This window comes from Dipteris shenzhenensis, chromosome 1 (assembly GCF_047967505.1).
Source record: "Dipteris shenzhenensis isolate YYH24624 ecotype China chromosome 1, Dip_SZ_1.0, whole genome shotgun sequence".
Classification (NCBI taxonomy): domain Eukaryota; kingdom Viridiplantae; phylum Streptophyta; class Polypodiopsida; order Gleicheniales; family Dipteridaceae; genus Dipteris; species Dipteris shenzhenensis.
The window spans coordinates 22,814,225-22,828,494 of NC_141596.1; the positions used below are offsets into that span (position 1 = coordinate 22,814,225).

The window sequence follows — 14,270 nt, forward strand, 5'->3', positions numbered from 1 at the left end:
GTGGAAGCAAATGCGTGATCACAAGGAGAGGCAAAAAGGGCTTCCTTATTACGACGGTCCTTCTCAATTAGTGCCACCATATAATCAAATGTGGAAGTGGCAAGGTGAAGTACTTCAAGATTTCGCTCAAAGCGGGATATTCCATGCATACTCTTCATAAGGACAACCATCTTATCTTGATCATCAGGTGGGCTTTTCAAACTTCAAAGTTGTTGAACAAGAGACAGAAACCTTGCTAGATGATTATTCAACTCATCACTCTCTTCCATTTTCAAATCATAGAACTTAAGCTTCAAAAAGTGATTTTATTACCAAACAATGTCTCAAGGCGATCCCAAATGTCCTTAGCTGTTGACTTGAAGTCCACATGATGGATGAGAGAGTTGGCCAAGCAAAGACCAATGAGGGCAATGGCCTTTGCATTCTACTGCTTCCAAAGCCTTTGGTGTTGTCGATCAAGTAATTCAACCTTGTCGTCCTTAACATCCCAAACGCCTTGACGCATAAGGAGCAGTTGCATCTTGGTTTGCCATGTGGGAAAACCTTCCCCCTTGAACTTCTCCATGAGCAAAGAACTAGAAGACGATGAAGCCATCATGGCAAACCTTGATGAAGGCGGACAGCAAGCTAAGATGAAGGACCAGCAAAAGGAATGGGCTGGTCTCGAGCAGATATAGGTGTCTAGCGGTGCTCCAAATGCCCCAAAATGTAAAACTGAGTGAAGAATGCCCCGGAATGCAAGAATGAGCCAAGGGAAGAGCATTTGTGGGCGTGATGAGGTCTGAAATCCTCAAGAAGGTAGCTGGAGGGGCGCCAAATACAATGATATGTCTTGAAATGTGTGAAGTGCTTCAGTAAACTAGATCCAAGCTATCCCGGGATGGTGTGGTAGAGGTGTAGATGTATCAAAATGCACCAGCAGGTCAACAGTCCAAAAAAGGCTGTTCTATATAAGCTAGAGGCTAGGAACAGCCCTGAAAATGGCTCTGTTGAAGGCAGTTCTACGGCAGCAACCCTAGAATGACTCGAGAATGCAATAATAGCTCCAAAGCAGGTTGAAAGAGCCTCCAAAAGTCACAAAGACTTCTGCTGCAACAGCCTGCCAACCCTAGAATCAGTGTTGAAATGCTCCAAGACATCTTCAAAGATCCACACGTGCACGGGTGCCTTGAACTCTGTGCCGAACAGCAAGCTAGGAGGAAGAAGATGCACCGACCAGCTATCCAAGAGGCTATCAATGGCCTAGGCACTTCTCCAAGAGTGCCCCGAATGGTGGCACCTGGTTAAGGAGATGCTAGATGGGCAGGAATGAACACAAAGGGCTGCAAGGAGGGCGGCTATGGAGGCAGCAATAAAGTCGGCTGTGCAAAACCCCTAATCGGGTAGGAGGCAGCTGAAAGGAGGTCAAAATGAGCAGCGGAACAGCTTCAGCTGAGGCAGAAATGAATGCAGAACTGAGGCAGCTGCAAGAGGGAGGAGCTTGAACAGAATTAAGGTTATGGTAGAGATGATGTTGCAGCTATGGCAGGGTTAACCTGGCTCTGATACCATGTTAGAAACATGGTGTGAATGAGAGAGAGAGAGAAATAGGCAAGGGAGTGAAGAAACGGTAGACAAATGTAGAATCCATTAAGGCTTTCATTCATTCATCATCAACAAGTGACAAGTCAAGTACAAGCCTTTACAGGCTACACACTTATACGCTAGCACCAAGTGCATATGGGATACGTCGCATAGTGACACGTGACACTCACACATGACTCACACTGACGAGTACTAGATCTCTTAGTACTACACATCACACATCACATCTCACACACTCTTTGGCTATGATATCTCCAACAAAAGTAACCCCCCCCGGAAAGAGCAAACCGAGAGACTAGGTGCCCTGTAGATATCAAAACACACGCTTCACATCCTCCCAATGAGAAGTCTTATAAACATGTTGGATTTCAAATCACACAGTATGGAAGTATTTGATATCAACACATGTCATCACCTAAGAAAAGTGATTGCCACAAGGTCTTTATCCTCCATTTTCACAAATAGCTGCCAATTGCTCGTGATATTCTTGAGCTTGGTGAGATGAGCGGAGAATGGATCTCCCTCTCATCCTTGAAGAATGAATTTCCTTTGAGCTGCAATACTACTCTTCCTGCATTGTTCACCTCAAAATTATCTTGCAATATTTGCCATGCTTGTGTTGAAGTCTCTGCATTCAATGAGGAAGAATCTGATATTTGCAGTCAGAACAAAAATGTTTGCCCATCTTTTGCAATCCATTCTTCTATTTCTTGGCATCTGACAAACCACTAAACGGATATTTGGAACTCTTTAAAAACACATTTATGTCCTGTTGAGGTACCAAACTAATGCTAATTAGGGAAGAGGCTCTAATACCACTTGGGAAGTTTGTGAGAGTAGGGAGACAATACACAACTTGAGAAAGCTTGCAAAGTTTAAAAATTGTACATGATATTAAATTCAGAGAAACAACTGGGTTTTGTAGGAAACCTTAAACCCTAGAAGTAAAGTAAGTCTTAGGGCAACACATGGCATAGTGCCATATCTACAGTGCAAAAAAGTACTATTGCACCATCATCTTGAACACCCTAAACTCCTTCATTGAGCTGGAGTCAGATTCTTGGTCCAGATATTGCACTGTGCTAAATAGCTAGCCTACAAAACAGGTAGAGGGGAGTGGTTTCACTTAATAAATCAGTCTCCAGTTGTTGTGGAAGTTAAAAATGCCTACAAGTTGATATCAAAGAGCATGACATAATTCCAGCATTGGCTCTACATGAAAAATGTGAGAGATATTTTAAAATATCATATATGTTCCAAGGCTAAAAAGAACTTGCTTTCAGTTCTATTTAGCCTTTTAGGATGATGTAATGATATTCTTTTAACAAAGCTAAAATCCACAATAAAGGATTCATTTATCAGAGTTGTTGGCTCAAGTAGCAAAGTGATGAAGTCAAAACATGCATATTCTACATCCAAACAGCTTACTACTAACCTCTAGCACAAGAGGAGGGATCACATCAATCCCAAAAGCCTTCGCAACAATAAAACGGCTTAGCATGTTGACACCTTGGATCAGGTAGAGCCACATATCTCCTTTTGTCAGGGTGGTGTCTATGGGAAGATGCACTGGTTACCTTTCCAAAGATATGAGCAGCAGAAAAGGGCAGCAGGCCCTCTTAATCTTGTGCACAAGACTTGGTTGGGCATGTTAGTTAGTATATGGCACATTCGCCAAAAGGATCCATATCAAAGGTACTATGCATTTTGGGATCTTTTATGGGCTTTCCAAAACTCGCTACAAGGGTTTTGTGACATTGATTGGGCAGGTAGCAAAGACAAAAAATCTCCTACATGCTACGCTTTTAATCTCAACAGTGGTAGTATTTCATGGGTGAGCAAGAAGTAAAGTATTATTGCTCTTTCTTCCAATAAGGCTGAGTATATGCAATAAATGCAGCAATACGTGAAAGTGATTTGGATTCAAAGATTACTTGACGATCTTGGCATAGTACAATAGGTTGTGACAACCAATCTGCATTGCTTTGGTGAAGAATCATGTGGTTCATTCTAGGACTAAGCACATTGATATAAGATCTCACTTCATCCCTGAGAAGGTGGAAAATCTGCAGATCCAGATGATCTAGTGTTCTACCAAGGGTTATCCAATAGATGTATACCAAAGGGTTTTCCTATTTCTTTCAAAGGGACATTGACAATGCATGATGATGCAATCTCTAAGAATCAAGTCAGACTCCAATCACTTGCATTTTGGTTGGTGGGCTTATGCTAACCATGGATTGGATAATGCTCTCAGGGGTTTTAAATGAGTTTAAATAAATAACTGACTCCAATTCAATAATAAAGTCTATGATCCTAGAGAGGACCATAAATGCTGCCATGTCACATGTCGCTCTAGGATTTGATCTAGTTCTACGGCTTAGGGTTTCCTACAAAACCCAAGTTCTTTGTATTTTAAATTTGTATGTGATTCATTTCACAAGATTTCTCCAACGTTGTCTGCTCTCTTCCCGCTCTCACAACCTTCACAACAATATAAGAACTGCATCCATTGCACTAATCAACAACAAAGAGAGCACCATTGATATTAGCCCAAATAGAAGCCAAGGCGCACACGTCGCAACTTCAACGTAGACATAGAGCTAGAGAAGGATTCTAAAAGAAAGGCAAATTTACTACCATGCCATAAGAAGTAAGGCCTGAACACACAGACTCACACTCACACACACACACACAAAACATGACACACGGCAAAGGATTTGCTATCCTAGAATTGCAAACACTAGTGAAATTGACTTCTAACGTACGTTCAGCCCTTAGTGCCCTCATGCCATCACTGATCGGCAAACGTTTTGCAATTCATCTTTGTCAACATTGATGACGACAAAAGACAAACAAATAAGACATAGAATCCCTTTTCGAAAAATTGGAGTAACAGATTTTCTTCCATTATCACGTTGTCAACTGTCATCATATGATCTGTTTGCCCAAGCCAAACTCGTGTTGGGTTGAAGAGCCATGACATGTCTGAAAGCCTCTATTAAAAGGTATTGTCAGAACCATGAATGTATATATATTAACCATCATCCCCACACCCCATTTCTTGGAAACTCTGATACCAATGTGGTAATTCTCAAACTCAGCAGAACTAGACCTGATACTCCAAACTGCTTCTTCCAACACCCCATCGCAAGCGCTTGTGCATGCGTACATGCGTGTGGGTGTGTGTGTTCCCCTCTACATTTTCTGTCTTCTCTGTATATATGAAGGTCTTGGAGCTCATAAATGGCACACAACCACTTGTCCATAGGTTAGCCTCGTATAGGTCCTCTTACTAAGGTAATGTGCCGAAAATACTCACCCAAAGGCCCTAAGCTATCATACATATGCTAACTTATATCCATTAGTTTACCCCATGGTCCACTACTCCTAGGCCTCTAGGACGTCACAACCTCACTTAGGAAGTTGTCACCCTTGTCACTATTCTAGGTGACATAATAATGATGCCGTTCACATGTCACCTAGTTTCTTGCCATAATATGCTACATTGCTGACCCTTTTTCCTCCAAAACGAAACAAGAGGCACAGACGATAGACACTCGTCCAACTCTCTTTCATTACAAGAAACATCATTGACCACCTAAATTAATGTAATGCATACAAGATATTCACGTAGCCGTCACAGTGTTGCATAGAAGTGAGCTTCATATGAGTATTGGCCAAATTCCATATATGTCAGAGCTCAAGTTTTCAAATCATGCAATACAACTAAATTCCTTGAGCATTCTTGAAGGCCCCTGCCTAAGTTTAAAATTTCAGATTTCCAGCATGACTCCTTATATAATCTCTTTTTCTTTCCAGTGTACTTGGGAGTCACTAATAAAATTTAAGTTTGCTTTGGAGTCACCATTGTATATTTGACTTTGGCACACTCTTGATGTATCTAAGTATACTATTTGCAAAATACCAATACTAGCTCACATCCTTTCACACACTAAAGCCTGTACACTAAACCAACATTCTCCTAGAAGAGCAACTGCTCCATAGACTAAAAGCGAAAGGACCCTACTACCAATGAAACAAGATGTCCACAAGAAATTCCAGGCTCTTGTTTTAACAGAAGATTCCTAAAGGTGGGAAGAAGCTCCCTAACTTCAACATCCCATAGAAGTGAGCATCATATGAGCATTGGCCAAATTCCATATATTTCAGAGCTCAAGTTTTCAAATCATGCAATACAACTAAATTCCTTGAGCATTCTTGAAGGCCCCGGCCTAGGTTTAAAATTTCAGATTTCCAGCATGACTCCTTATATAATCTCTTTTCTTTCCAGTGTACTTGGGAGTGTACTTGGGAGTCACTAATAAAATTTAAGTTTGCTTTGGAGTCACCATTGTATATTTGACTTTGGCACACTCTTGATGTATCTAAGTATAATATTTGCAAAATAGATTACTTTGGCACACTCTTGATGTATCTAAGTATACTATTTGCAAAATACCAATACTAGCTCACATCCTTTCACACACTACAGCCTGTACACTGAACCAACATTCTCCTAGAAGAGCAACTGCTCCACCTACTACCAACGAAACAAGATGTCCACAAGAAATTCCAGGCTCTTGTTTTAACAGAAGATTCCTAAAGGTAGGAAGAAGCTCCCTAACTTCAACATCCCTAAACGGACCCATCTAAACTACAACCACCTTGGAGTGAACAAGAATGGTTACTGTGCATAATAACACCCTAATTTAAACAGTGAGCTGCATGAAAATATTTTGATAATTTCTGTGTCTCAGCTCTTCAATCTCTGATCTGGCCTGTTACCTACCACACTCATTTCATGTCTGTCTTGCTTGTGTTATGAAAACGAAAAGCACTACTTTCAAACAGTCCGAAATTTTGAAAGATGACAATATTCCTCATACCTCATGAAAAACCCCAGACACAACAAAGGAGATGAGAATAGCACTGCCCTGCCAACAAAAAAAGGTCAAGAAAGTAAGTATCGCAACAAAAAGAAAGGCAAGTAACATTCATAAAGCAAATTGTGAAAGTTCCCATTTATTACATCCAATGTTGGATCTGCAATTTGTGCACCATATATGCTTCTGTTAAAGAGAGATTCAATAACACTTTCTTAGAGAACCTTAACCATCAAAGAATCGTGGAGCTGGGTTAACATGAGTTTATGGGAGTAAAAGTGAAGCGGACCTCAGAAAAGACATTAGTTTCTTCAATAACGCAAATGCCATACAGGCTGTTGTTTTTCACCTTGCAGGTATTGTGGAAGTTATTTCTGAGAATGAGCTAGTCCCCTCTTTCTAAGGCTGAATGATATTGCACGGCACTGTATGGTCTTTCCAGGATAATATGGAGGAATGCTAATATTGTATTTTTCACTCCCCTCTGTGAGCGCATTTAATTGGTAAGATTCCTAGAAAAGGCTGCATAAGGCATCAGTTTTTTTTTTTCATGCAAGAGACTTCCATATAGTATGAAACAAACCAGCTTCAGCAAGCTCGTTGCAGAAATACATCATGCTGGGCATGAGAAAACTCTCTCTCGAGGAGTAAATAAAAACTCAAAATGAGCTGGAGAGAGACCAAGGTTGAGGCTGAAAATGCCACCTCAACCCTAATGTAGTCTTTGAGAAAAAGGGTGAGCCCCACCATTATAACCCTCTTGGCACAGTCTGCCTAAGAGGACCCCTGCATGCTCGCCCAACTGGCCATCAAAGTGTGTATATTATCGGCCCAAATATTGGCCAGAGTATGAGAAGGGTGGACCTGTGATCCATCAGCAGTAATGGTATCTCCAAGGCAGAATCCACATCAGCATATAATGGTATATACCGGGAGATAGGCACATCCTCCAGAGAGCAAGGCTCAACTAGGAGATGGACCAAGAAGCATCCTGCCACTCAGAAAATGTCAGGTCCTAACAAAGAGAGCCAAGCCACTGATCCCCAAGTCATGAAGAAAAGAGGGGGAATAAAAATGCTGAGAATCTAGTCTGTGCCATCTAGCCCACTCTATAAAAAAAATTTTATAGGCCTTATGAGCTCAGTGATGCAATCCCTGGAACTACACCAATAGGAGCAAACATACCAAGCCGTGGCCAACATAACCTGGTTGACAACCATCAGCCTGGATGCAAGGTCTAACTTGGCTGAACTCCAGAAAAGGAGTTTCCTCCTGATACTCTCCAACACCGGAGCAAGCTGCTGCAAAGAAGAGATACCCATACCGACCTAGCATCCTAAGTATCTGACCGACACACCCCTCAGAGTCCAAGTGAAGCCCAAATCAGCCAACCAGTCCAGACTGTCATCGTCACTGATCCAAAAGCCATTGAACTTGTTCCAATTAATGTGAGCACCTGCTGCAATACAAAACAAGTCCAAGGCTGTTCTGAAAAAAATACAGTCTAAGGGGAGGCCTCCAAGAATATAGTAGTGTCAGGTGCTAGCTCACAATCGACGAGGTCCTTCTCCTATCTAAGCAGTAGTCTGAGCCCAATAATGTCAGCTCGAGGTCTGAGAAAATGCTCATAGCCTTAGCCACAAATAGGACAAGAAAAGGGGCAAGAGGGCATCCCTGATGGACTGACTTGGAAATCTGAAATCTATCTCCCCTGACCCCTCCTATAAGTAGTTGGCTGTGGGCTGATCTGTACAAGGCTGAAACCCCTCTGATCCATGCATTTGAAACCCAAAATGATGAAGGGAACCTTCCAAGAAATCCCAATCTACCCTGTCATATGCTTTTTCAAAGTCCAAGAGTAGAATGGCTATCTTTTGTCCACTCTGCATGGCCCACTCAAAAGCTTGCCAAAAAGAGAATATATTATAAAAAATGCTTCTGCCATGAACAAATACAGTCTGTGTATTATGAATAAGATCTGGTAGTATTGGATGCAAACGCAAGCTCATTGCTTTTGCCAGGATTTTATAGCAAGTGCCCAATGAGTGATAGGTCTCCACTGTGACACTGAATTTCTGCACCCTCCTTTTAGGATTAGATGTATGTAATGAACTAAATCATAGTCGATCACTAGCCTTTCCAAGATTATTGAGTTTAAGTAAAGACTTGCAGCAAGGTTTAGTACAAAGGCAATATTGGAACCACAAAGAAACAAATTCTCAGCTTTCAAACCTGCACATTACACTATCAACATTACTAAGACCAAAAAGATAGCTGCTTCATGGAAGTTAAAAATCAGTTAAGTTGAAGCAATTCTCTCTAACAATGAGCATTATCATCCTCACCACGATTCTAGTTATTGAGAATTTTGAAATAAGAGTATGTGAATACACACCTTTGAAATGCCTCTGCGCAAGCAAGGAAAGTAGATATGCCGAACCATCCATTTATGAACAGGCTGTCCACCCACCAAGAAACTATTTATTTCACAACAACTATTGCTTATGCACCAACTGAAGAAACAAATACGCCTAACTGGTATTGGGAAGGCTGATTATGAAAACACAAGCCAAAAAAGGTGAATGCCAATACACACAAGCATGAATGTGTGCACGCACACAGTGAGTTTACATAAAGCAAATAAATCAATCCCATAGACTATATTTAGAAAATAGCAAAAGACAAACACATAGTCTCTGCCCCATGTGCAAACATAGGATGAGCAAACAAATTCATTCAACAAAATGACTTCAACCAAAACCATTTAAAGCTGATAAAAGGAAAGAGATCCAAGAACTTCTTCAGAGTTTACATCTCAAAAGGATCTTAGATAGTAAACTAACCATGTTCCACATCTTCCAATACTGTGATGCAGAATGTCGCCCAAAGTGGACAAGTAGCCAAATGCACCACAGAACAAAAACCACATTCATTATGGAAAGAAACATTTTTGTATTCAAGGATGGAAGCCATGCAGATCAATATTGAAACATAATATGCTAGTAACGTTATGAAAATCATTACAGCAAACCACTTACCTCCTCCACTGTCTTTGCATTCCACCAATCTTTGTAGAACTCGCGATCTCCAAAGTAAGTTAACTCAGCAATGATGTTTAGCCTACAGAAAGAATTCATAATTTGCTATTAGTGAACTTCTCTAAGCACCCTTTAAATAGATAAGATAGGTGAATTGTGGACACATGGAAGCTGTATGCACAACACTAGCTGCCACTCTGGTTAGCCAATGGCAATTGAGAACAAAAGAAGAAGAATGCGTACCAAAGATGAAATAAGCAATAGAATATGCACAGCCAAACATAAAGCGTTGGAATTGAGAGCTTCAACACCCTCTCAATGGCATAGAGATAATTTCCTTTCAATGGATGCTGTGAATTCTTTATTGTTGGATTAATATACTGCCAAAACAAGATAAAACCTTCTCCAATTATAACCATACATTGTGTCTCGCATGAAAATTGTAATTAAGAGCATCCATACAAGTAAACAAGCAATCCTACAAAATTTCAAGAATGAAAATTACAGTTTTTAGCTATTTGGCAACACGTTCTTCACTGCAAGATCCTTTTGAACAACAAGAAAGTTTATTACATCCACAGATTAAATCAATGTACATAAGAGAAGTGCCAAAAGAAAGGCATCCCAATTGTGAGCTATACCCATTGCCAAACTAGCTAGAGTGCCAACTCATTAAATAGATAGAGGCATCCCAGTTCAAAGCTGCAATGAGGCATGGGTTCATCCATCCACTGGCTGCAATTTGTAGTGTGCACCATTTCCACAGGAAAATAATTTCTCACAATGCTTTCCATGGTAGGAAAATGGGGTACTCTTACCAGCTGCACTGTTCATGATGGTGCAGAATGCCTTGATGCCCCCTGTAGATGTGAGCTATTAGACAATCCAAAAGAAAATATAAATTGTGCAGTTTTATGATCTTGTGAGCTCAAAAGACTTCACAAACCAGCGTTCTGCTGGAATAATGGGAGCATGTATTTCTCAAAAACCGGATGAGCATAAGTTCTTGGAAGCAATCGATCCACCTATGATCAGCCTTGAAAGTTCAAGGATAGCTATTTTCTAGGCCTAAATGGCTTCACAAATCATGGATTCAAGCACATAGCGAGGGCAACTACCGCAATCTATAAATAATATGTAGAAGTCCCATAAGTCACAACTAGGTATCAACTCCTCGCTTCATAACCCGAAGTAAAAAAGGACTTTGCAAGGACAGAAAGCAAAACAGAGCCACCGATAGACCCAAGGTATCAACATTGAGGCCTTCATCCATTTCTCCAAGAGCAAAGATTGTATCACTCTCAAGAGATCATATTGCCTGATCTAAGGTCTTTTGGGTCTCGAGAGAGTGATGCTAACCTTCCATAAGAAAACTCTATGCAGCAATCATTCAACTCCAAACTAGTATACAATATGAACCCTGTTTGGTCCGATTACAGGTTTCATATAATATGATTAGTTTGCATAGATAAGTGTGGGGGTAGAGTGGTATAGTGTCGACAAGGGGATCAATCCCATCCGATCATGGATTGTATGTATAGGTTTTTGGGATTCAACAGATTGTAATTTGTGGGTCTATCTCTTGTTTCGTGTATCTGTCTTCTTGATCTCCATGACCTCTCTCTCTCCTCCTCAATTTGTCTACATAGTATCAGAGCTCTCTTTGTATCTTTGTGACTCCATGAAGGAGCAAGATTAAGAGACAGCTTGAGGTAGTAAGACAAGGCTGCAAAAGCCTTGCCTGTTAGCTGGAGAGAGTCCTGTAGAGGAACTCATGGAAGAGCTTGACTCTTGAAGAAAAAGAAGGCACTATTTTTTGGCGTTCATGTGACTGTGTGGTCAGCGCTGCTCAAGGAGACCTTTAATGACCAAAATGGCACCTAGATGGTAGAAAAAGACTAGTATGACCTGTTTGAGAAATCAAGGTTTCAAAGAGTTAGGTTTCTCATTAGAGGCAAAGGTAGAGGACTAAAAGGTCCAACCAATCAAGCAGCACATCAACACAAAGAGCTCAGTCGGAATACGGGCTCATAGGACATGGTGAGCAATGTTTCAGTTCCTCTTATAGCAACTATTGTTAGAATTATGATCATATTCTAAGCAATGGCCAATGTATTGTAATAAGTGGGTTAGGGGCAATTTTCCCTCTATGAGGCTTTTCCCCCTAACCACAGTCTAATCCCTACCTACAGTTAGTGGACAAGGTAGGGTTTTGTCACTTAGACAAAACCCCTCACTTCTCTTTTGTACTCACTTCACTTCAGTCCACTATTCAGTACACTTACGTTTTGCTCACTCTCTCTCTTGCTCTCCTTTGTGCTCACATTTGGTATCAGAGCAGGACAAGCTCTTGGACCAGCTCCTCCTGCCCAAGCTCCCAGCTCCTGTTCACCACGTTTGCTCCCTACCCGAGATCCTGTCATCCGTACAAGATCTACCGCCATCCGTACATCGGTGCAAATTCGGTACCTAGCAATCAAGTCCATACAACTGCACAATCCCGTACTCATTTCCGTACCCGTCAACTCGTCGTATTGTTGCGCCGTACTGCCATACGGATTTCGGCATGCATTCCGTACACAGGCATCAGCTCGCTGTACCGCCGCACGTGCGAACTGTTTTCCAACTGCGTCTGCACTGCATTCCGTCCGCACCTTCTGTTAGTCCGTACCGACTGACAATTCCGACCGTACGTGTGCTGTACCTAAGCCGTACATGTTGTCTGCAGCTCCCGTCCGTACAACCTACTCACATGTGCGACCTATCTGCTTGGTACAGGTTGTCCATACAGCCAGCAAATAGTTGGTCTTCATATCTGTTGCATCAAGCCATTGTTGGACTCAGGTTCAAGCAAATTTGGGGGTAGATTTGTGCACATTTACAGGTGTTGAGCACATTTGGATCTTTGGTAAACAAATTGCAAATTCGGGGATTTCAGGTAATTTGCCCTCTTTCGGTTGCAATTCATCCCAAAATTTGAGGCTTTTGGTTTTGAACTGCAATTTCATGCATTTTTGGGGCTTTCAGTTAATTTGTCCTCTTTTGGATGCAATTTCCTCGAAGTGAAGAACTTGGCATTCGGATGCAATTTGGCAGTTGAAAGACCATTTGACATATTTGCAAGTAATTTTAGACTCAGTGTGAGTCAATTTGCAGACTTTTGCAAATTTTTGCAGATTTTTGGGCATTCGTAGAGCATTGTGGTGCATTTCAAGCCTTTGATAGGCTGGGACAGTATTTGTCACTGTGGGTGGATTTTCTTTGGCAGACTCTTGTTGTGCATGTCACATCCCAGGAAGGGATTTTACTTATTCAATTTGCTATGTTTTTTTAGTTTATCTGGCAAAAATGGCTCAGAACAACCCCAATGAGGTGTTTGCGGTCCTCAAACAAGAGGATAGGTTGGATGGCACCAACTACTCCTTGTGGAGTTTTATGGTTTGTAATATCTAGGTTGGCAGACATCTTTGGTATTATGTCAATGGAGATGAAGGAAGGCCAAATTCTATGGTGGCTACACCTATTACTCCTACAACTGGAGGCAGGGGTAGAGATCAAAATGCAACACAAGTAATTGGAGCAACTGTTGCTCCAGTGGCTCCCACAACAGAGCATAAAAGATGGGAATCTAAGGATGCACAAGCTCTATCAGTGATTTCTCTTTCTATGAAGAGATTCATTATTCCTCACATTCGATCATGCAAGACCTAAAAGGCAGCTTGGGGGATAGTAGAGAGTATGTTTGCAACAAGAAATGATGCCAGAGTTTCCTTCCTAAATAGAGAGCTATCTCATACGCATATGGATGAGGGAGATTCAATGAATACTCATCTCACAAAGCTTCAGGATTTGAGGGAGCAGTTGCTGAATATTGATGAAGTTATTCCTGATTCAAAGATGATTACCACCACTCTGAATTCTCTTCCTGAGTCCTATCTCGGTTTCCACACCTCGCTGAATTTGTCATTGAGGGGAGGCAATAATCCTCTCTTTTCACGAGTTGGTGGGACTTCTGTTGCAGGAAGAGCAGACACAAAGAAATATGGCAACACGGGCTAGCGAGCATGCCATGCTTTCTAAGTTTGAGCCCAAGGAAAAAGGGCAACATGCTAATCAGCCCGCACATCAGCATAAAGCTGACTCATGACAACCCTCTTATAATGGTAAGGGTGATGCAGATAAGCCTTAAAAAAAGGGCATTTGTCACTACTGCAAGAAGCAAGGCCATTATATTGGTGAATGCAAGAAGCGCATAGCTAAAGAAAAGAAAAGGGATCCAGGTATGGCTATGTCAGATGCATCAGCTTCTCATGCACATGATGAGGGAGATGTTACAGCCAACTTTGTAAAAAAGCACTATGCCGTTTTGTCTTGCATTTCAGATTTTTCAGTAGGTAGTTCAGATACTACAGCCACAATTACCGATGATCCTTATGCTTTCTTGACTTGCAGTTATGATCCTTTAAAGGATGCATGCTCTCTCAGTGTCAATGAGACACTGAATACTTGGTATTTTGATAGTGGTGCTTCCAAACACATCACCTCTAAGCAGAGCCTGTTTGCATCTCTGCACCCTCCACCTACTAAGAAGAAGGTGACTTGTGCAAATAATTATTCTCATTCAGTGTGTGGAGTGGGGGATATCATCCTTACATCCACTGATGGCACAGATTTCAGATTTCCATATGTTCTCAATGGTGCCAGGTATAAAGAAGAATTTTCTTTCAGTATCCTCTCTCAATAGAGGAGGATTTCAAGTTAT

At 41.4% G+C, this 14,270-nt stretch overlaps 1 protein-coding gene across 2 annotated transcripts in view; it reads right to left on the reverse strand.

Moving 5' to 3' along the window:
* Nucleotides 1–14,270, reverse strand: part of LOC147905554 (diacylglycerol O-acyltransferase 1-like) — a 124,109-nt gene that overhangs the window by 3,425 nt on the left and 106,414 nt on the right. For both annotated transcript variants that reach the window (XM_087373278.1, XM_087373269.1), the window contains exons 10-14: nt 9,752–9,888; nt 9,509–9,590; nt 9,314–9,334; nt 8,866–8,928; nt 6,474–6,521 (exon numbers count right to left, since the gene is read on the reverse strand). In XM_087373278.1, the coding sequence (XP_087229404.1) occupies nt 6,474–6,521; nt 8,866–8,928; nt 9,314–9,334; nt 9,509–9,590; nt 9,752–9,888 (351 nt within the window). The remainder of the gene's footprint in view (nt 1–6,473; nt 6,522–8,865; nt 8,929–9,313; nt 9,335–9,508; nt 9,591–9,751; nt 9,889–14,270) is intronic.